Raw genomic sequence first — 19761 nt, forward strand, 5'->3', positions numbered from 1 at the left:
AGAGAGAGAGAGAGAGAGAGAGAGAGAGAGAGAGAGAGAGAGAGAGAGAGAGAGACCCTGTTCTTCTTTCTTCTCTCTATCAATTCAATTCAATGGAGAGAGATTTCTCTCTTTTGCCTAATTCTTCAAATCTCTATCTTGAAGCCTTTATATAAAAAAAGATCTTCTTGTTCATCCTTAAATCATTTTAAGGAAATATATATTTACATGTATTTAATCTCTTTCTCTTTACCTTTTTTTTTTTTTTTTTTTGTCTATTCTTCCTATCAAACTTTGCTACACTATACGTTTCAAAAAAAAAGGTGTTGGACCTTTTCATATTTCTTTAATATTTTTAATAGTTCTAGTTTTGGCAAATACTTTATTTTTGGACTTAGCTAATATATTATATTTATTTACAAAAGAAACACTTTAAAATTAACGAAATTAACTTGGTTTTGACTGCGAAAGTGGCAAGTGCGTAAAATGTTTTATCATCAGCAAGGAAAAACATCTAAATCTTAGGCTAAAGGTTAAGTGTTAGTCAAAGTTAACTCTTGTAAATGTGAGTTGACTGTTGAATTTCGCTGGATTTGACTAGTTTAATCCTGTCTATTGCATGAATTCGTATGTGATCTATATAGTATTTTTTGGCAAGGAAATAAGTGAGATTAATTCTCTCAGTCTAGATGAACAATAGTCCTCTTATTCAATAAATAATTTACTTAACTTATGGGTAATAAGTTCTGACAGAGCATATCCATTACTTGATAGTATATTTAGGTGGTTCAAAATTAGAAATGTCTATAAACTCACTTATATTATTTATTCATATTTTTACAATCTATTTACGTACAAAAGATCGATCAATACATTTAATTTTTGTCGCATACTATAATTAGCAAGCGTTGACGGATATTTATTTTTGTCGTATACTAGGGTTGATCAAATTAGTTTACGTTGACGAATATTTATTTTTGTCGTATACTAAGATCGATCGGATCAATAAGCGTTGATGAATGTTTATATTTAAATCACTGTATTAGTATTGTTTGTATTACTGTTGTCGTTATGTAAATAATTAAATTTAACTGCATTGTTTTTTATATAACATTTTTTCAAATGCTTATAATCTTTTTAATCTTTGAGTACCAATACATATATATATGTAACATTTAGACAGTAATTGTTTAAAGCTGGTATATTATCTTTGGATTATTTTTACCAAGCAGATTTTAGTAATTATCGAAAATATCTGTTGGGGGATACATTGTAAAATTCAATTTCCACTGCTCTATTAATTACCAAACAGTTTTTAATTACAGTAATTGACTATGTTTAGTCGTTTAGATAAAGGACAAATCTTTCCACGTATCCCTAACTACCTCCCAAAAAAAAGAAACGAATTTGAGCATTTAACTACGGTTACAATGTTTCATGCGTTAACCAAAAAAAAAAAAAGAGTTATGCAACGGACAATGCACAAAAGTTATCGAAATATGGTCAACTAGTTTTATAGCTCGTCCAATTACAAGCTGTCAAGATATCGAAAGACTGAATTTTCTTACTTTTATAAAAACATCGGTTATTTCACGTAAAACAAAAATCAATATCAATCATATAAATTATTCATGTTGGAAATCTTACGTTACGAAAGAAAATGTGGAATTATTTTATTTAGCAGTATTTATTATCGTATATTTCAAATCATTTTAATGATAAAAATATATCTTCTCAAAATTTATAGGTCAAGACATATATCAAAACAGTATTTCGAAAATGAGTAAAACTATGTATTTATATGTTCTGTTAGGTAGATGATTTTTGATCCGTCGATAATGCGGGTATAAAATTAGATAAACGTTACAATTCTACAATAGCAAAACAATATACTTATATGATAATATGTCAAGCAAATGGGTTTTGATTAGCCGACAGTGCGGCGTATAAGTTCAGATAAACGTTACAACTTTAAAATAGCAAAAATATATTTTATATCAGTATATATAAAGTACATGGTTTTTTATTTCCCGACAATGTGGTTTATAAGATTAGATAGACGTTACAACTACAAAATGGCAAAACAATATTTTTATGTCCTTATATGTCAGGCAGATAGTTTTTGATCCGCTAACAACAAGACATATATCAAATAGACGTTTCAAAACTATATATTTCTATTGTAATACATCAAGTAGATGGTTTTTGATCCGCCGACAATGTGGTGTATAAGATTAGATAAACGTTACATCCACAAAACGACAATGATATCTTTATATTGTTATATGTAGGTAGATGGTTTTTGATCTGCGGACAATGTGACATATAATATCAGATAGGCGTTACAACTCCAACCTGACAAAATCATTACACATCAAGTAGATGGTTTTGCCGACAATATAGCACATAAGATCATATAAACGTTACAACAACAAAATGGCAAAAATATATCTTTATATATTTAAACGTTAAACAAATAATTTTTGATCCGTTGCGATATATAAGATCAGAGAGACGTTACAACCCCAAAATAACAAAACAATAGCAGACAAACATTACAATTCCAAAATAACAAAACAATTGTAGACAGACATTACAAATCATCCGAAAATGCGACGTATAAATAAGATAGACATTACAACTATAAAATGACACAATCAACAAATTTGAGTTACTAAATTGGAAAAAACTATTACCTAGATTCAAACTAAATTATGAGAGTTGAAAAATAATGATTTTTATCAAAAAAAAAATATTGGAATAAAGATTTGTGTTATATAAAAGAACATATGTCTCTTATGTATATAGCTTTCTTTTTTATTTTGAAGGATTTAGCTCATCTCACAATTTCTGTTATTTGTTTTTGTTTTGGTTCAACTTAAAAAATCCACTTACATCACATATCTCATATAACACTAAATAAGCACGTACAAAAAAACTTATATAGTGGAAACGAGTTGAGTTCGACCTTCCACACTGTCTTGATCTTGTTGACCCTACTAGCTGGCTTGACAAAAGGCTGAAAAGGAAAGGAATTGAAAGCCAAGTTTGGGCCGAAAGGGATTTGAAAGGCCTACCAACGTCGAAAGAGATACAAAGATTATGATTAGAAGAAAGCCCATCAAGGCTCAATAATGATTCTCGTGACTCGTTTAGTGACCCACTCATCCCCCACGCGCTTGGCGAAATAGTTATTTATGTCAGTCAGTCAATACGTAATTAGCGCAACATAAACATACAAATAAATTTTTGTATCATAAAAGTCGTATTCATATGCCAATCTATAATAATGTTCAGCTACTCTACTCTACGCTGCTGTCTACTCATGTGTGTGAAACCATAACTTCTCCTAGAGACTCCTGTGGTGGACCTCAGTTTTTTAAAAACGATGGAAAGCAACGATTCTCCCGTACAATCATTTATTTATATTTCAAATACGAATTTATATGAAATGAAACTATATTGGGGTCTTATTATATTCGTAAAAAAGACTATTCTCTCTCTATCTTCATTTCTTATTTCTTAAACTCACATTCGAGTGAAAATACTACTATAAATTCGTCACAAAGTGAACTGATCAATTAAAGAAAAATCTAATTTAATTATGGTAAGTAATAAAGAAGTGTATGTAGCTATCATATTACCACGATACGTGTCTGTTACTAGCCCAATCACTAACGCAATAAATATGTCTTGTTCGAATAAGGTCAAGAGTTTATAATCAGCTACGCGCACATCCACAGATATTACTTCTTTTTATCCGTTGGATCTTGTTTAGATTAAGTCTCAGCCAATCAGTGTAGCGTGTTCTTTAACTCTTAACATAAACGTAAATGTAGAGAATAAAGACTTGAAGCTACCCCAGTATCTTAAAACTCTGAAAACGTGTCAGCCAAACGGTTTCTTTTTCCACTTCGTGTAATTTTAATTAATTAAAAATCGTTTAAATTTAGATTCCAGAAATAAAGGAACTGAGAGAGAGAGACAAACCCCAAAAACAAAAAAAAAAATGAAAAAGTAACGAAATTTAATTTAGAAACAAAGATTTGGAAAATTTCTTTGTATTGTTCTTAAGTAGAGATAGATTTTTCCACGAATCGGAGTATCACACACGCTCTACGAATTTTCCAGCTTAAATTTCTAGATTAGAATAATTGTATTTTTATTGTTTTCACTGTGTGTCTGTCTCTTCATCTTTTATATAAACTTTAACTCTCGACACAGCAGTGTCCCGTGTTCTTGAGCAGAACAAAGTAGCAGAATATATAAGAAGAAGAAAAAAAGCTTCATTGCCTCGAGATTAAACAGTATCTATCTAGGCAACAACCTAAACCCCAGGTTCTTTCATCTTTTTAATCTATCGTCGTCCTATAGTTTTGTTTCTCGATCTCTGTTTTTAAATCTCTAGATTTGGTTTTTCTTTTGTATCGTTGAGATGAATAAAGTATGTTCTACAGTGCATTAGATCTAAATCTCGGCTTCGAGATTCTGATGGTCTCGGTGATAATCTATGACAAGGGGTTTTTAAGAAACGTTTTCCTTTGGAAATGGGTAATGTCACTATTGAGGGGTTTTAACTTTTAAGAGTTGCTTAATCTGAAGGTTAATCCAGCTGCTGAGATGTCTTGTTGATTGATTGATTATGAATCTCGATCCAAGAGGTTTTTATTGGGTGGAGAGCCTTGTCGTTCTGTATTGAATTTATCTATTCCTCTAGAGTTGTTTCGTTATTCTCAAGCTTTATGCTTGATGTTGCGTGAGAATCTGGCAACTTAAATGTTTCAGCTGCGTGTTACGGTTGCTTATTCTTTCTATTTTGGTTCTGGAAAGTGAAAACTTACCAGGGTTTCTAACATCTGCGTTTCTCTGACAGGATCTTGTGTCTGAAACGATCCTGAACTCAAGATTGTTGCTGAGTCTGAAAGATTCAGCCTTTTAGCTCGAAGTTTCCAAGAGGGCTGTAAATCAGTTCACACTCTGTCGGTCTCTGCAGATTGCTAAAGAGGGATTTGATTAGCCAAGAGATCTGTTTTCTTTAGGAAGTTTGTTTACTTATCTCATGATCACTGGTTTACAGCAATGGGGTATGTAAACGTGGAGAAGAGATGGGTTTTTCCTCTTGTCATCACATCTCTTGTCTGCGTTTTTCTCCTTGCAACATCTTTCAATATGGGCCTAGTCTCTTCTCTCCGAACAATCAACGGGATTTTCTCCATCATCCCTTCTCGTCTCGTCAGCAATCAAACGAGACTTGACTTTGCAGAGTCCAAAGTTGCTAGACAAACCCGTGTTCCGCCTCACCAAGACAAGCTTCCCCGTTTTGCATACCTTGTCTCCGGGTCTAAAGGGGATGTAGGAAAACTTTGGAGAACACTTAGAGCAGTGTACCATCCGAGGAACCAGTATGTTGTTCATTTGGATCTTGAATCACCGGTGGATGAGAGATTGGAGCTGGCTTCTCGGATTAATAACGATCCTATGTATTCCAAAACTGGGAATGTATATATGATAACCAAGGCTAATCTTGTGACATATAAAGGACCAACAATGGTGGCAAATACTCTTCACGCTTGCGCGGTTCTTCTTAAGAGAAGCGCAAACTGGGACTGGTTTATTAATCTCAGTGCTTCAGATTATCCTCTGGTGACCCAAGATGGTAAAATGAGCTCTGCTCTCACTTTTTATTTTCAGTTTTTATCAATATTTCTGGCCTGTTTTTGATTAACGTACTGTCAATAATCTCTGTGTTTGAAGATCTGCTTCATACGTTTTCGACATTGGACCGGAACCTCAATTTTATCGAACACACAAGTCAACTTGGTTGGAAAGAGTGAGCATATTCGCGTTCTTGAGTTTCCTGTTTGGTTGAATCTTGTACTTTTGTGGACTGATACGTTGTTTCCTTGTGAAGGGAGAAGCGAGCACAGCCATTAATGATTGATCCTGGACTCTACTTGCTGAACAAATCAGATATTTACTGGGTCACACCTCGCCGAAGTTTGCCAACTGCCTTTAAGTTATTCACTGGTCAGTCCTCTAATTCCTCTAAACTGCATTTGAAGCTCCATTGGATCAAAACTTCCTCTCATGCATCAAATCTTGAAACATTGTTGTTGTGTATCTATAAGATCAAAACTCTTCTCTCACATCAAAGTTTGAAACGTTTCTCAACTCTTTTTGCCATTAAAAATTTGAACCTTTTTAGTGTTGCGTCTTTCTTTGGCCCAACAGAGCTTGAAACTTTTTGGTTGATGTTGTTGTCACAGGATCAGCTTGGATGGCTCTATCACGCCCGTTTGTAGAGTACTGCATATGGGGATGGGACAATTTACCACGAACCCTCCTAATGTATTACACCAACTTCGTTTCATCACCCGAAGGTTACTTCCAGACAGTGATTTGCAACGTTCCCGAGTTCTCAAAAACCGCGATAAACCATGACCTTCACTACATTTCCTGGGACAATCCGCCGCAGCAGCACCCACACGTGTTGTCACTCAACGACACAGTCCCCATGATATCGAGCGGTGCTGCATTTGCTAGGAAATTCAAAAGAGACGATGAAGTACTTGATAAGATCGATAAGGAATTACTTAGACGGAGGAATGATAAAGATAGTTTTACTCCTGGTGGGTGGTGCAGTGGGAAACCGAAATGCTCCATGGTCGGCGATGTGGCTAGGATTGAGCCTAGCGTTGGAGCTCAGAGGCTTCAGGGACTTGTGAACAGGTTAGTTAACGAAGCCAAAACTGGAGTTAGTCAGTGTAAATAGATGGAATTCGAAGGGAAATGGAATCATTTTGAGATGTGAATCAAATTCAGGGAGAGTGAGACTGTCCTTACGATATATATATTTATATTATACATATAGAGAATCTTGCACTTGCAGGCCTTAGAAAGACACTATTAGACATTGTTCTCGTTGAGTAGATACCTTGTATTCCACGTCACCTACTGGTCTCATATTTGTTTGAAATTCATCTCCCTCAATTTTACAAATCAAATAAAAATTATAACCTTTTTCTTATTGAGATGTTTTCAATTATAGCAAAATATACAAATACAAAGATCCAATATTTGTATTCTCCTTTTGTTTTTCTTTTTAATGAAATTCTATACACAATGTTTTCCACTTTCCTATCTTTTTGGTAAAAATGGTTTACCCTATAGTACTCCAACAAAGCAGATCTCTTGCCAAGAACCAGAGATCAATGAGATAACCCTTTTACCCTTGAGAGGCTCAAGCCATCATCTCCAAAATCTTGATGTTGCCATTGGAATTAGCAGCGACTAATGTAGACGACTGTCCTCGCCAGCAGATCGAAGAGATGAACTGTGAGGCGTCATCGACTTCGAGACCAGATACAGAGTCAGTGTCGTTGAACATGTACGACATCACTGGCATTGGGAACGCCTTGTGGTACACGAAAACCTGTATGGATCCACAACAAGAAGAAATTCAGATCATTAATATTTTAGGTGATAATGTGTCATAGAAGTTATTTATTCTTTCTGTAACAACCTCGTTAGTCTCTGAGCCTGTTGCTATATACCCATCAGAGACAGATAAGCCAACAAAATTCTGCAACACAATCACAAGAACATAACATTTCAGAATGTGTTCTCAGAAACTGGAGAGAGAAGAGAGTCTAGAAAGCAGATTTCAGGGTAAAAGTTACCTTTAAATTAGTATGTCCAGTGAATGAGTGAAGAGGGGTTTCATTAACCCCAGAAGCAGACATCGACAAGTCCCAAAGCTTCAGTGTGTTATCAGTAGAAGAGGACACAAGAGTGGATGAATCTACAAACTTGACATAGCTCACTGTCTTGCTATGACCAATCATTGTGCAAAGAGGAATCTTGGGGTTTCGAAGATCGTAATAATAAACTTTGTGATCTGCAGAACCAAATGCTAGAGACCGTCCTGAGTCTGATGGAAACTGGACACAGCATATATTGGCCTTTGTCTTAATGGTCCCAATGCTAACTCCCTGAAAACAATTTAATGACAAAAGCTCTTTATCACACATCCTGAGAATTAAGATGTCTGCATTATTAGAGGAATCAGTTTCAGTTTTCAATAGCCGACATTTCAAATTAGAATTGCCTGATTGATACTCCATAGCTTAACGGTTCCATCATCGCTACCGCTAGCCATCAATGTTGGGTCTGCTGATGAAATATCGATGGACCATACTCGCTTCTTATGCTCCTTCATCTCTGTAACCAACTGGCTTCTCGCAACATCCCATATCTGAAAAACACAAACAAATGTATCCCAACTTGATTTTATGAAACTGGAAGTTATTAATAACGGTAGAGCGGAATCTAAAACTAACCTGAACCACCCCATCAAAGTTACTTGATGCAATTTGGCTCTTTATGTAGCTGTTCCAACATAAACTACTTAGCTTTGAGCGACCAGCCAATTCCACAACTGGATAGTGAATGTCCCGGTTATTGTTTACGATGGAATTGCATTCGAATATCTTGATTTTCTTGTTGACACCCGCAGTGGCAAATAATTCTCCATCTCGGTCAAAAGCAAGGGCGCAAACAAGGTTAGAAGAGTTCAACAAATCTCCTTGTTTCAAATCTGCTTTTACTCTTAGCTTACTGAATGATAAATATCTGCACAAACCCTCAAGGAATGGATCTATCCACCCCCCTTGTCTCAAATCATTATTGTAGAAATCTTTAGGTGCCACCGGGTTGCTTACTGAGCTTTTCTCTGAGACAATCATTGAACCTCTTCCATTTTCACTACTTAACGGTGAATGTCTAATTAATGGTTTCCCTGAAGCAGCAGCTTTCATTTGCCTGCGCCTAGTTAGAAAGTAGACAGATTCTAGTTTCTTGAAGTTTCTCATCAACCGGGAGCTTTCAAGAAGTGTGCTTCCTTGACTCTCTTCATCAACTTCAGCATCGTTTTCCAATGCTGGAATCCCTTGTCTAAACCGTTTTCTTGAGGCCAAGAATGCTAATGGCTCCTCGTTTGCATGGAAGCTCACCAATGGCTTACCAGAGGGATACTGATGATCATCTTTACTGAAATCAGAGAGTAAGCTTCCCTTTTCCTTCAAAATTAATTGTCTCTTTGCAACTTGCTCAATGTCAGAAGAAAGAAGTGAAACTGTATCCCTCAATCTATACGCAGATTCCTGCTTTCTCTGTTGAATCAGTAACAAGAACTCAAGTAATGACTCTTGTTCCTCGATTCTATCCCTAAGCTCAATCGCTGCTTCACGTTCTTCCAAATTATCTCTTGGTTCAGTTATAAACTCGCTTTGCAGCAAGTCACTGCACCATAAAAGACAACTTCTTGATCAGTTTCGTAGGGTAAAAGTGTCAGAGACTAACAATGCTCAAACTAAGAACATGAAGTAAAAGACAATATGCAAACCTCATTGATGGTCGACAACTTGGCTCGGGATGCAATAACCACAAGCAGAAGGAAGCTTCTTTTGGACATTTGAGCAATATCTGAGGCGGAAGAACGCGGTGTCTTAAACTAGACATAGTTCTTGACTTCTCTTCTCTTGAAGGCACAGGGCAGAATAGCTGCAAAGGGACTAACTTGATCTAATCACCTTTTCAAGAAGAATAAATCATGCGAAACAAGAACAAAAAAAAACAGACACTCTGAATCCAATAGCAGTTGAAACTTTGTAAGAAACAATGTTCTTAGTTAATCACAAACCTCGAAAAGGAGAACGCCAAGACGGTAGACATCTGAAGCACAAGTACTTGAAGAACCAAAATCCTCTTCAGGGCTTGTATACCAACTTGTCTCCATTGCTAATATATGCTTCATAGGAAAAGGTTGATTCTTTTCTTCCTCCAGTTTCTCGATTCGTCTCTCCAACAACTTATTATAGACTCCTTTCTCTTCAATTGCAATAGCTTTCGATACAGATTCCTCTCTTCTCGAGCGACCAATTTCCTTCTGGCTAATTGGACTGTCCTCCAAAGAATCAGAGCCGGAGTCGGAAGCGGATTCAATGAACGAAACATGGTTAAACGAAGACATGACAAAACAAGATGGCCTGACATTATGAACAACAATGCCTTGAGAGTGAGCCACATTCACAATCTCGACGATTTGTCTGAAAATGTGCAAGCACTCGAAAACATCTACAGATCGTTCAGGTTTGTCCAACCACTGTCTCAAGCTAACATCACCCCATTCCAAGGACCTAACAAAAGGGTCAATCCCTAAAGAATCGTCTTCGCAGGATTTGTGTGTGCTACTAGTACTACCAAACAAGCTTCTGACATAGTCATCGACATGAGAGGAAGGCTTGGAACGAGCTGCGATCCTCTCAACAGGTAAGAACTCAGTGTTCCTGTCTGAAACACCAGAGGTATTGAATCCCCTGGAGTTAGAATTTGAAGAACCTTCCATTTATCATCCACCAAAAGCTAACAAGAAACCAACAAGTAGCCAATGACTTATCTGAATTCCCAACTCTCACTGGAATCATTTCGGATTCAACAGCTCATTGCTTAAGATCGTTTAATCACAAGTCACACACTCGCCAAGAACTCAGACTCTCAGAATGTAAAGCCCCCTTTTCGAGTACTGATCCCTCCCAAGATCAAAAAAAAAAAAAAACTAAGCTATAAACGGAAGAAACCTGAAGAACTTAGGATACCCTTTTGAGAATAACACTCAAAAGGATATAAATGAACAAGAAAAATGCAAATCTATGATCATATAAACAGCCAAAAAAAGGAAGGAAGCTTCTTTACCGCAAGCTTAGTGAGAGAGAGAGGGAGAAGATAAGAAGTATCTAAGAGAGACCACCCAGAAGTAATCTTTTCGAGATTGAAATAGAACCACACAACAACATCAACACCGAACACACAGTATTTTTCTCACGAAAAAAAAAAAAGCAGAAGCAGCCTCTCTCTCTCTCTCTCAGCCTCATAAAATCTCGGCCTTTTAGAATAGAAACAAAAAACGACTGCTGAAAGAAACGATTCACTGTCGGAGTCGTTCTTTTATATTTATATTAAATCTACTCAGTTCAGGTTTTTCTTTTAGTATTTTGATATAATCCATCCCCCTTCACATTCTCTTTACACGCAAGCAACGTGGTTAATCTACCACCTCACAATATCACAGAACGTAAAAAGGAATAGCCTTTTTTAAGGCCAAATGTATAAATATAGACAAACATTGGGGGTCAATTCTTCGAACTTTTGCTCTGGAATTAAGAAACATTTTTTTTGTTTTTGTTTTCCAGGTTCTTTCTTTTTTCCCAACCGGACGGGAATCTAATTTATGGGTACGTATATAATTGCAGAAATAACTAAACCGAAATCGGACTGGTTTAGCTGTGTTACTCGGACAGCCATGTCCAAATGTCCCATGAAACCAGCAAAACCATCTCTCACTTCTTTTTTTTTTTTGGTTGCCATAAGGCATCATTGGTTATTCAATTGTGAATTTGAGAGAAGAACAGAGCAAGAAAACAGAGTTCTGAGAAGACATCGATCTTGATAATTTTTTAGACTGCAACAAAAACTATCATCACTCAAACCGTCCAGTGGAAACGTTACAGACGTCACCAGACACCAGAGGCCAGAGCCTCCAACAAATATGGACCTACTGTTTTCAGCGCATGAGAGGCTTGATAATAATTGAATTCCATTATGCATTTTCTTGTCCTTTTACATAATTGGAACATTTTTAATTCACATATCGTGTTTAAATTTAAGACATTCCACGTTTATAGTCTTCTGCATGGAAAAACCTATTTTTTTATTCTTTCTTTGACGTCAAAGACAAAGAAAACTCAATTATTCTCCCTTCATATTATAAGATAAACCGTTTTTGTTGCGTGGATGCAAAAATTTGCTTTTGTTTATCATCTTGTGAAATCATGTGGTTCAAGCAAATCCTGTTCTAAAGAAAAATTAACTTTTATATTAAACAAGTTTCTTTTATTGAAAGTCTCTGATTATTTAGACTGAATACAACAAATAAGGCAATACAGAGAAGCCACAGATTTGGCTTGTTTTATTCAAACATTAATCATAATTATTCACTCTAGTAACTACTTACCACTGAGTAGTAGTACAACAATGCCAAATATATCCAAACTGTATCGAAGCAAAACGGTTTAGTTGTTTTTGGCTGCGTTTTCGAAGGACCAGCTCCAAATGTCGTGACGCTCAACGGCACGTCCCATGGAACCAGCAAAGCCGGCGTACATGTTTTGAAGAAGGACGTCATTGAGGACTCTCGGACCTTGGAGCAAAGGCTTCTTCGGTTTCTTAACGTTTTCTGGCGCCAGCGTAACGGTGATCCTAGAGTCTTTGCTTCTGAACTCGATCCAAGCCTTGAACCTCTCTCCACTGCTCAGATTCACATCTTTAAACGACCAAACCTTTCTTTTCCCGACCAATGTCTGAACCCAGTAACCAGCTTTCTCAGCGACAAGAGAAGTCATCGAGTTGATGTTGACTCCGACATGGTTACCACTAATGTCCATGAACTCATCGTTCTGGAAAGTGTCGAATTCGACAGCGAAGATGTGGTTTTCTGGCTTCCCGTCGTTGGTTTTGTTGAGGATTCCGAGATACCCGCCACCGGAAGCGCCGGAGTTATCAGCTTCAGGGACGATGACGAAGGCAAGGCCTTGACCGGAGTTGGGTTTGGTACGAGGGGTGATGGAGAAAGTGAAAGAAGTTTCAAACGAGAAAGGAGAAGAAGTGTTTGAAGGCTTGAATGGGATAGGATTGATGTAAAGACCTCGACCGTGAGAGAAAGGGTTCTCGTCTCGGGTCATGGATAGAGCTCCGGATCTCCCTACACCATCAGAGGAAGCACCGAGCTCCGCATCTCCGAGGAACACCAAGTTGTTGCCATCAAAGGATTTGAAGTTGAACTTGACGGCGAAAGCTGCGTTAGCTAGGAACAGAACAAGAAAACAGAGTTTGTGAATCTGCATTGTGTTGTCTTGTTTTGTGATTGAAGTGTGAAGAAGAATGGTGATGAAAAGATTTGGAGATTGGTAATGAGCTTTATATAAGAATTAGTGAGTTGACGAAAGCCATCGAGTCTGACTATTCAAATCTAATAATCCGGAAAGTGGTCAAATAAAATAAGCCAAGTGGACGCGTTACAGACGCCCGCGCTACAAAGCGTAGCAGTGGAAATGGACCCAACCAGATGTCTTTTAAATGAACAAAATCTTATCCTTCTGATAACTCTTACTGTATAATTGATTCGAGAAATAAAAATAATTGATTATACAATTATGTGTGTTTCTTGTCCCCGTTGGCTACGAAACATTGTGAATTTTATGTCTCGTGTTCAAATCTGACATTGACACGTTTACCTGATTGATAATTTGATATCATCAGCTGCTTCTTTCACTACGTGGATGCAAAAATTTACTCTGTTTTTATTATCTCCGATCGGTAAATACGTTCTCTTGACTGTCAAAATCAGCTAATTTTCTCATACCGCGGCGGATTACGGCGGTAACGATCGCAGCCTTCAACAGAAAGGTATATAACAAATGGGCCGGACCATTTTGTTGTCCAAATACTAAGCCCATAACCCAATATGATGCATTTATTGATTTTGCTGTTCAACTTCATCCGTCCCATTGCGGCACCGGAAGGCGGAGGTTCTCTGTTTTGTTTTTGTTTTTGAATCTTTGTCTGTAAATCACTAAATCCAATTGAAGGTTAGTTATTATTTTATTTTTTCTTCTTTTTCTTTCCCGGAGTTACATCTTATCGCTCTTTTCTTTAGAGAATCGTTTTACATTTGTGTTGTGTTGTGGTTGCCTTCGTTGTTGCATCGTAGGAATGAGATTTCGTGGTTTAGGGTGTTTGGGATTCATATTTTTATATTTTAGGGTTTAACAGAATTGATAACTGCTTTAATGGTATCTAGGAGAGATGAATCTATTATATCATCCATATTGATTTTTTTTTTTTTGGGAAATTCAATAATCACTTGATAGAACGCCATAGTCAGGGGTTTAGGATGATGCTGGTACATACAACAAAAAAATGGAGTGGCTTTAAGAGAAGTGGGTCTAATGAGATAGTCGTTGAAATTGAGCTTAAGCAGAACAAGTATCCATAGCTTCTCGCTTTGATTGCCTTAGTTACAGTTTGATTTGTGCATAAAGAAGTAGGGCTCTTAACATGGAGTTTTTTCAGGGTTGCAAAGATTGACTATGCCACAAATCAAACTTTTCATTTTTCCTCTTTAAACAAGAATGTTTTATTTTGCTAAGCATAGTTCTGAGCCTATGTAATCTGTTGGGACTAGATATGGAGTTGGATCCAAAGAAGTTTGCTCAACTATTGGAAAAAATTGAAGCTGAAGCTGATGAGTTCCTACTAGCTCGAAATCAGGTACAAGAATCTCTTTGGTAGTATCTCCTTTAGTTGGAAATTTTCATTACCATAATGACTTGTGGAAAATAGAATAACTTCCTTTTGGAATACACAAGCTGTTACATTCTATTGTTGTTCTTGAGCTTATTTTTGTCTTTTGTGAGTTATCAGTTTTTAACCAAATGGAGCTTGTAATATGTGTAATAGATGGTGGAGAATGACAAGGAGAGGAATGCAAACCGAGAGGCTCTTACAGCACTTAGGAAGAGAGCTCGGACAACTAAGACTAGTGTTCTTTCTCCATTCGATTCCATGATGAAGGATATACATAGTAGCTCAAGCAAACCTTTGGTCCAAGAAGTTTGCTCTACGTGTGGATCCCATGACTCTAGTGAACCCACTTGGATGATGCTACCAGGAGCTGATCTATTTGCTGCAGTTCCCTTCCATGCTGTGCATACAATGCTAGAGAAAGGTTTTATCTTGTTCACAGTTCTTGCTTGTCCCTGAAAGACTTATGCAGTATCCTCATTAGAAAATGGCCTACTTGTTGCTGTGCAGATGAAGAGAAACTGGAGTTTGAATCGAAGAAGTTGCAGAGCTTAGTGAAGGAGAAGGCACTTTTTATATCGGAACTAGGTGCTCTTGCTGATAATACGTCCCCAGGCGTTATCAGATCGTTGGTGGCGTTAAAGGACAACAAACCTTTAGTTAACTAGAAGTGGAACAATGTTGGGTTATTATTATGTATTACCAACGGCTACGACGTTATCCATTTGTGATGTTGAAGTTTTGATGAATGTCCTTTACGTTATGAAAATTCATATATTGGAAACGTCATCATGCTTATTAAAATCACAATATTTCCTTGTTTGTTTTTGTTAATTGGTCTAAGATGTTGATTCCACTGTTAAATATAATTTTATGTTTTACCAAGAAAGTATGGATAAGTTTCCATACAAATGGCGTTATCAGAATAACACAGTTTTTATTCTTATTGTCTTTTTTTTTTTTTTTTGGACAAACTTCTTATTGTCTTTTAAATTCAATTTTTTTCTAAACAGTTCTTTCAACTATAAATTAATTTATATATAATCGGAAAGCAATCTTTATGCGGTGGGTTTGAATTTCTGTTGAACATAGAGAAGCTGCCAAAAGAGGACCGAGATCACAAGTAAAAAATCTTCTTTTGCATCAGAAACAAAATTAGGGTTTATCCATAAACAACTCCCACAAGTTCTCCTGTGGAATCAATCCATCAGATTTCAAATCACTAAATCATATATCCCAAAACCATACCTTTTCTCCATTTCTCTTTCTGCAAAGCTTAAACATCATCATAGCTTCCTCAGGTTTGAAAGTTTGAAGCTTACACATCTCTGTCTTTGAAGTTTAAAATAAAAAATTGGTTTTTTTTCTTCTTTTTCTTCCATTTGTTTTTGACCTTTTCTCGATAGATTCTCTGATAACTCAGCTAAAGCCCGATTCTTTATAATTGGAATCAACAAGGGTGCGATGAATTCACATCTCTTCCGCGTAATCTGTATACTCCATTCGATAATCGCACTTACAAGTGGAACCCTGATGATGTTCTACACAGAGAAAGCTTCCATCTTTGGACATGGTAGTGATATAGCAAAGAAGCTCAAAGGATCAACGCCTCACGACGAGCAACTCATCCAGATTTCTCAGTCTTTCTCGGGTTTGCTTCTCTTTGCTATCGGTTTGGTACTATTCATGGTGTCGTTTGTGAAAGACAGAGAGTTTCACAGCTTCTTTGCCGGTGGTTCCGTGATTCTCTATATGCTTATGGCTCTATGGAGAGTTATGTTTGAGTGGAAGATTGAAGATCTTGCTTTTGAATGTCCCAAGCAAGCCCTTGGAGACATTGCTTTAGCTGTCTCCTGGATTTTCTTCCTCGTTTATACATGGAGAGAGAAGTATGATTGATGTTTTAGTTTTTTTGTTCTTAAGCTTGTAGTGAGGCTAATACAAAAGATTATGTGTGTTCGTTAGAAAGTGGTGATCAAGACAACCACTAGCCTGGGGGAAATAGATCAAACCATTGTCGGTTTTTATAGATTCAGAAGATCAAGTGTCAATGAAACAGAGGAATTGTCAATGAAAATGATTTATTTTTCAACTCTGAAACCATCAGTTTCATCTGAATCTGTGTAAATAATGAGTTGTGTCGGATTCTTATTTGTGTAACTACATCTTTGTGTTTCTGTTAGTGTTTCAACCTCTTGTCAAGTTTTCAAGGAAAGGAGCTAAATCAAGTTCTACAATCATGAAACAGAAGTGGATAACACCAAACTAGAACAGTTTTCATTCAAAGACAAGTTCATCTTCTAAGATAGGATGCTTTAGTGGACAATCACATTCATATGCAGATTGCTGCGTAATAAGAAGAAAAATCAAATTCCCGAATCCCAAACTTCCATTCTCTGGTATTCTCCTCTGCCTATAACGAAGAATGTAGCTTACTTTTGTTCCAACCTTACCCAGTTACCCTAAGCCTCAAGTGCCTGTTATAGCTGACAAGAAAGTTAACTTGTACAGAAGAGTAAAGTCTCTTTGCAAGTGCTTAAAAAGATTGTGTTTTGTGTGCCTTCCCTGGTCCTCAACATCAAAACCAACCTGAACATTTACTGTCACTCTGCAAACTATAAGCATCATTCTCCATATCTACCTCGGGAACTTTGGAACCAACACTCTAGTTGTTTGTCTAATATATGACAGGTATTCATAGTCCCTAAGTCTCTCTACCAAGGTTCGAGCAAGCAAAATATTGTTCCAGTGCTCTGCTCATCCTTCACTTGGCATACAAAGAACATTATCAATCTCAATTTTGTTGTTATTATGATAAATGGCCTGGGCTAGGCCCATTTATAGACCAAGCACACGGGTCCGTAACTAAGTTCGATGCCTTTGTATTGTACTACGTAAATGGAACATTCAAAATCAAATGTTCTTATTTGGTGGCTCTTTACTTTGAAATTCGCCTTCGTGTTCAAGCCAGGAGCCAAGTGTTCTTCTTTCCATTTCATTACCCTTCGCCGAAATTTTCACCGGTGCTCTGCTCTTTGATTCTTCATCCTCTTTTAATCCATTCAAAGGTAGTGTTTTTTTTTCCGTTCGTTCTGAGAATTTATGTACCAAAAATTGTTAGATGCTGCAGACGAAACATTTTCACAGATTGGATTTTCTCGTTGAATTGAATTGTTACCAGATTGGTTTATGAGTTTGCTATAACTGTTATCTTATGGATTAGAGTTCGTAATTTGGGAATCAGGGTTTTAGGATTCAGGGTTTTGAGTTTCGTGTAAATGTTGATTAGATGTGTTTATCGGGGCCCGTCGTGCCTAGAGTAAAATTATTAATTGGATCATCCAATATTTAGATGGGTTTGTGCGAATTGTTAGAAATCGATAACCAGTATTCTCAAACCAAATGATTCGTATGATGCAGCCCTTGTTTTCGATTTCTTTACCAAGTAGATGGCTGTCATGGAATTTTATACCCTTGCAAATGTTAGTTTTTACTGAGCTTGGTGTTGAGAACTTGTTATTTCGATATTTGTTTTTGTTGATGATATAATGAGCATATACGAAGGTTTCAAGGACTTGATATCGATCTTTAAGATCGTGTCTTGAACATTTAAATGATGAGTTTTCTTGTGAATCTAGCCTATGTTACTTATTGTATGTTGATGCCTATTTGTTCATTATCGTGTTCATATTTTTTGACCATGTTCTTCCTCTTTCTCTCTAGGATGAGTGATCAACTAGCACAAAACGGCTTGGTTCCTCCCCCACCTGTTCTAGAGTCAAGCAAGGTTGCTGCCTCTGCAGAGACAAAACCAAAGAAGAAGATATGCTGTGCTTGCCCTGATACAAAGAAGCTTAGAGATGAGTGCATCGTTGAGTATGGTGAATCGGCTTGCACAAAATGGATTGAGGCTCATAAAATGTGTCTCCGAGCAGAAGGTTTCAACATCTGAAAACGTTTTTCTTTTGTTTTTCTAATACATAGTTTGATTGATCAAAAGGAATGAGCAACATAGATTGTTCATCGTCCCAAATGGGTTTAGGGTATAAAACAGGAGGTTAATTCTCCATGAGAGATTATGTATGCATTTCGGATACAAGTTCCCATTTTGTTGTGATTGAAAATAAAAGTTTAAAGAAACCTTATTTTATCCAATTTTCTTGCAAGTGTGGGGCTTGGTAGGTAAGGGAAAGAAGATGATACTAATAGAAATAGGATGTATTGGAGGATAAGGTGGCCATAACCCATTACATCACATCATACCAAGATTCACAAGAGAGATATGAGCTCAATAGATGAGCTCACATCAAATTTTATTCATATTACATTTTTATTATTAAAAAAAAGGAACTTTCTTAGTTGGGGCAGCAAGTGCAGTTGGTGCAGCTGCAGGTGGATCCGCACTTGCACTTGCAATTTGCGTCGTTCTCCTCTGCACCAACGTCCATGATCATGGCCTCCTTGTAACTGCAAACAAATTTCATTTCTGTTATATATCATCATGATTATTAATATCTTTGTATCACTATGACAATCATCTTTTATTACCTCTCCTGAGTCTCGACGATGTCGACGATGTAGCTGGTTCCCTTCTTCCTGCAGTCACAGAAAGAGAAAGCATATGTCAATCAAGATCTAGACCAACATATAAATAAATCAAAACACAAAGATTATAGTTTCAGACATAGATCAAGCATCAAGATCCAATATCACAAAGCGTTCACTAGCTCTGCTAGTACTAATAATAAGTAACAAAAGAAAAATCTCCAACGGCTCAACAAAATGGATCACACAACAACATATACTTATATATTTAGAGATTTTGGCAGAGTCGTGAAAGAGAAGGAGAAGAGATCACTTACCCACACTGGGTCTTGTCAGCACAGTCGCAGCTTCCGCAGTTGTTCGACATGATTGAGTTTTTTTGAATAAAAAAGCTTGAAGGTTGTTTGAGTAATGTAGTGATTGAGTTCTTGTTCTGCTTTGTAATAAAAACTTCAATGGCTCAGCAATTTATAGATGGGCAGAGAGTGGAGAATCTCTGCTAATTATGTGACAACCGAATCTTTTTGGGCTAAGCCTTTCATTGCCAACCTCTCGTGTCCATTTCACTCTTTTTTTCTCCCCAATATATTCGTTATTCCTCCATTCTTTTTTGTTTTCGTAATCCAATACTACAACTTTATATATATGATTTGGTTTAACAAATTTGGAACATTGGAATATAATGAAGTTATCGAGACATATATATACTTATTAAGTTATTATTCAAAGTTCACATCACCATTTAATCTCGAGTGTGTGTCATCATGTATTATGCGGATTTTAGAGTTTATCACTTAACAACACCACAAATCATTAGGC

General features: G+C 36.7%; 7 protein-coding genes across 10 annotated transcripts; 4 read left to right on the forward strand and 3 right to left on the reverse strand.

The window, feature by feature from the left end:
• Positions 1 to 3976: 3976 nt before the first annotated feature.
• Positions 3977 to 7006, forward strand: LOC17890616 (beta-glucuronosyltransferase GlcAT14A). Of its 2 annotated transcripts, none has more exons than XM_006299434.2 (5): positions 3977 to 4317; positions 4853 to 5635; positions 5734 to 5809; positions 5891 to 6006; positions 6246 to 7006. In XM_006299434.2, the coding sequence occupies exons 2-5, from the start codon at positions 5059 to 5061 to the stop codon at positions 6749 to 6751; spliced, it is 1275 nt and encodes a 424-aa protein (XP_006299496.1). In that variant the 5' UTR covers positions 3977 to 4317; positions 4853 to 5058; the 3' UTR covers positions 6752 to 7006. The 2 variants fall into 2 exon arrangements, with proteins under 2 accessions (XP_006299496.1, XP_023642746.1); XM_023786978.1 differs by lacking the exon at positions 3977 to 4317 and adding an exon at positions 4398 to 4530.
• A 9-nt stretch (positions 7007 to 7015) lies between these two features.
• On the reverse strand, positions 7016 to 10937 carry LOC17891235 (protein SPA1-RELATED 3). Of its 3 annotated transcripts, XM_006296911.2 has the most exons (8): positions 10732 to 10935; positions 9680 to 10561; positions 9383 to 9540; positions 8319 to 9279; positions 8087 to 8233; positions 7659 to 7970; positions 7502 to 7561; positions 7016 to 7411 (listed from the first exon to the last, which is right to left on the reverse strand). In XM_006296911.2, the coding sequence occupies exons 2-8, from the start codon at positions 10382 to 10384 to the stop codon at positions 7220 to 7222; spliced, it is 2535 nt and encodes an 844-aa protein (XP_006296973.1). In that variant the 5' UTR covers positions 10385 to 10561; positions 10732 to 10935; the 3' UTR covers positions 7016 to 7219. The 3 variants fall into 3 exon arrangements, with proteins under 3 accessions (XP_006296973.1, XP_023642745.1, XP_023642744.1); XM_023786977.1 differs by lacking the exon at positions 10732 to 10935 and having other exon boundaries at positions 7019 to 7411; positions 9383 to 9551; positions 9680 to 9757; XM_023786976.1 differs by lacking the exons at positions 7016 to 7411; positions 7502 to 7561 and having other exon boundaries at positions 7874 to 7970; positions 8069 to 8233; positions 9680 to 10937.
• A 969-nt stretch (positions 10938 to 11906) lies between these two features.
• LOC17892347 (lectin-like protein At3g16530) lies at positions 11907 to 12983 on the reverse strand. Its single transcript, XM_006299842.2, has one exon. It carries the CDS (start codon positions 12936 to 12938, stop codon positions 12108 to 12110), a length of 831 nt encoding a protein of 276 aa, XP_006299904.1. The 5' UTR covers positions 12939 to 12983; the 3' UTR covers positions 11907 to 12107.
• Positions 12984 to 13578: 595 nt separating this feature from the next.
• On the forward strand, positions 13579 to 15231 carry LOC17891766. The gene is made up of 4 exons (XM_006298628.2): positions 13579 to 13682; positions 14279 to 14364; positions 14554 to 14821; positions 14908 to 15231. Exons 2-4 carry the CDS (start codon positions 14281 to 14283, stop codon positions 15063 to 15065), a joined length of 510 nt encoding a protein of 169 aa, XP_006298690.1. The 5' UTR covers positions 13579 to 13682; positions 14279 to 14280; the 3' UTR covers positions 15066 to 15231.
• A 237-nt stretch (positions 15232 to 15468) lies between these two features.
• On the forward strand, positions 15469 to 16557 carry LOC17893921. The gene is made up of 2 exons (XM_023785997.1): positions 15469 to 15698; positions 15856 to 16557. The coding sequence occupies exon 2, from the start codon at positions 15862 to 15864 to the stop codon at positions 16294 to 16296; it is 435 nt and encodes a 144-aa protein (XP_023641765.1). The 5' UTR covers positions 15469 to 15698; positions 15856 to 15861; the 3' UTR covers positions 16297 to 16557.
• Positions 16558 to 17325: 768 nt separating this feature from the next.
• LOC17893545 (cytochrome c oxidase copper chaperone 1) lies at positions 17326 to 18547 on the forward strand. Its single transcript, XM_006299099.2, has 2 exons — positions 17326 to 17466; positions 18122 to 18547. The coding sequence occupies exon 2, from the start codon at positions 18122 to 18124 to the stop codon at positions 18347 to 18349; it is 228 nt and encodes a 75-aa protein (XP_006299161.1). The 5' UTR covers positions 17326 to 17466; the 3' UTR covers positions 18350 to 18547.
• Positions 18548 to 18600: 53 nt separating this feature from the next.
• LOC17892601 (metallothionein-like protein 3) lies at positions 18601 to 19395 on the reverse strand. Its single transcript, XM_006298857.2, has 3 exons — positions 19260 to 19395; positions 18946 to 18993; positions 18601 to 18864 (listed from the first exon to the last, which is right to left on the reverse strand). Exons 1-3 carry the CDS (start codon positions 19307 to 19309, stop codon positions 18753 to 18755), a joined length of 210 nt encoding a protein of 69 aa, XP_006298919.1. The 5' UTR covers positions 19310 to 19395; the 3' UTR covers positions 18601 to 18752.
• Between the last annotated feature and the right edge of the window lie 366 nt (positions 19396 to 19761).

This window comes from Capsella rubella, unplaced genomic scaffold, assembly GCF_000375325.1.
Source record: "Capsella rubella cultivar Monte Gargano unplaced genomic scaffold, Caprub1_0 scaffold_3, whole genome shotgun sequence".
NCBI lineage: Eukaryota > Viridiplantae > Streptophyta > Magnoliopsida > Brassicales > Brassicaceae > Capsella > Capsella rubella.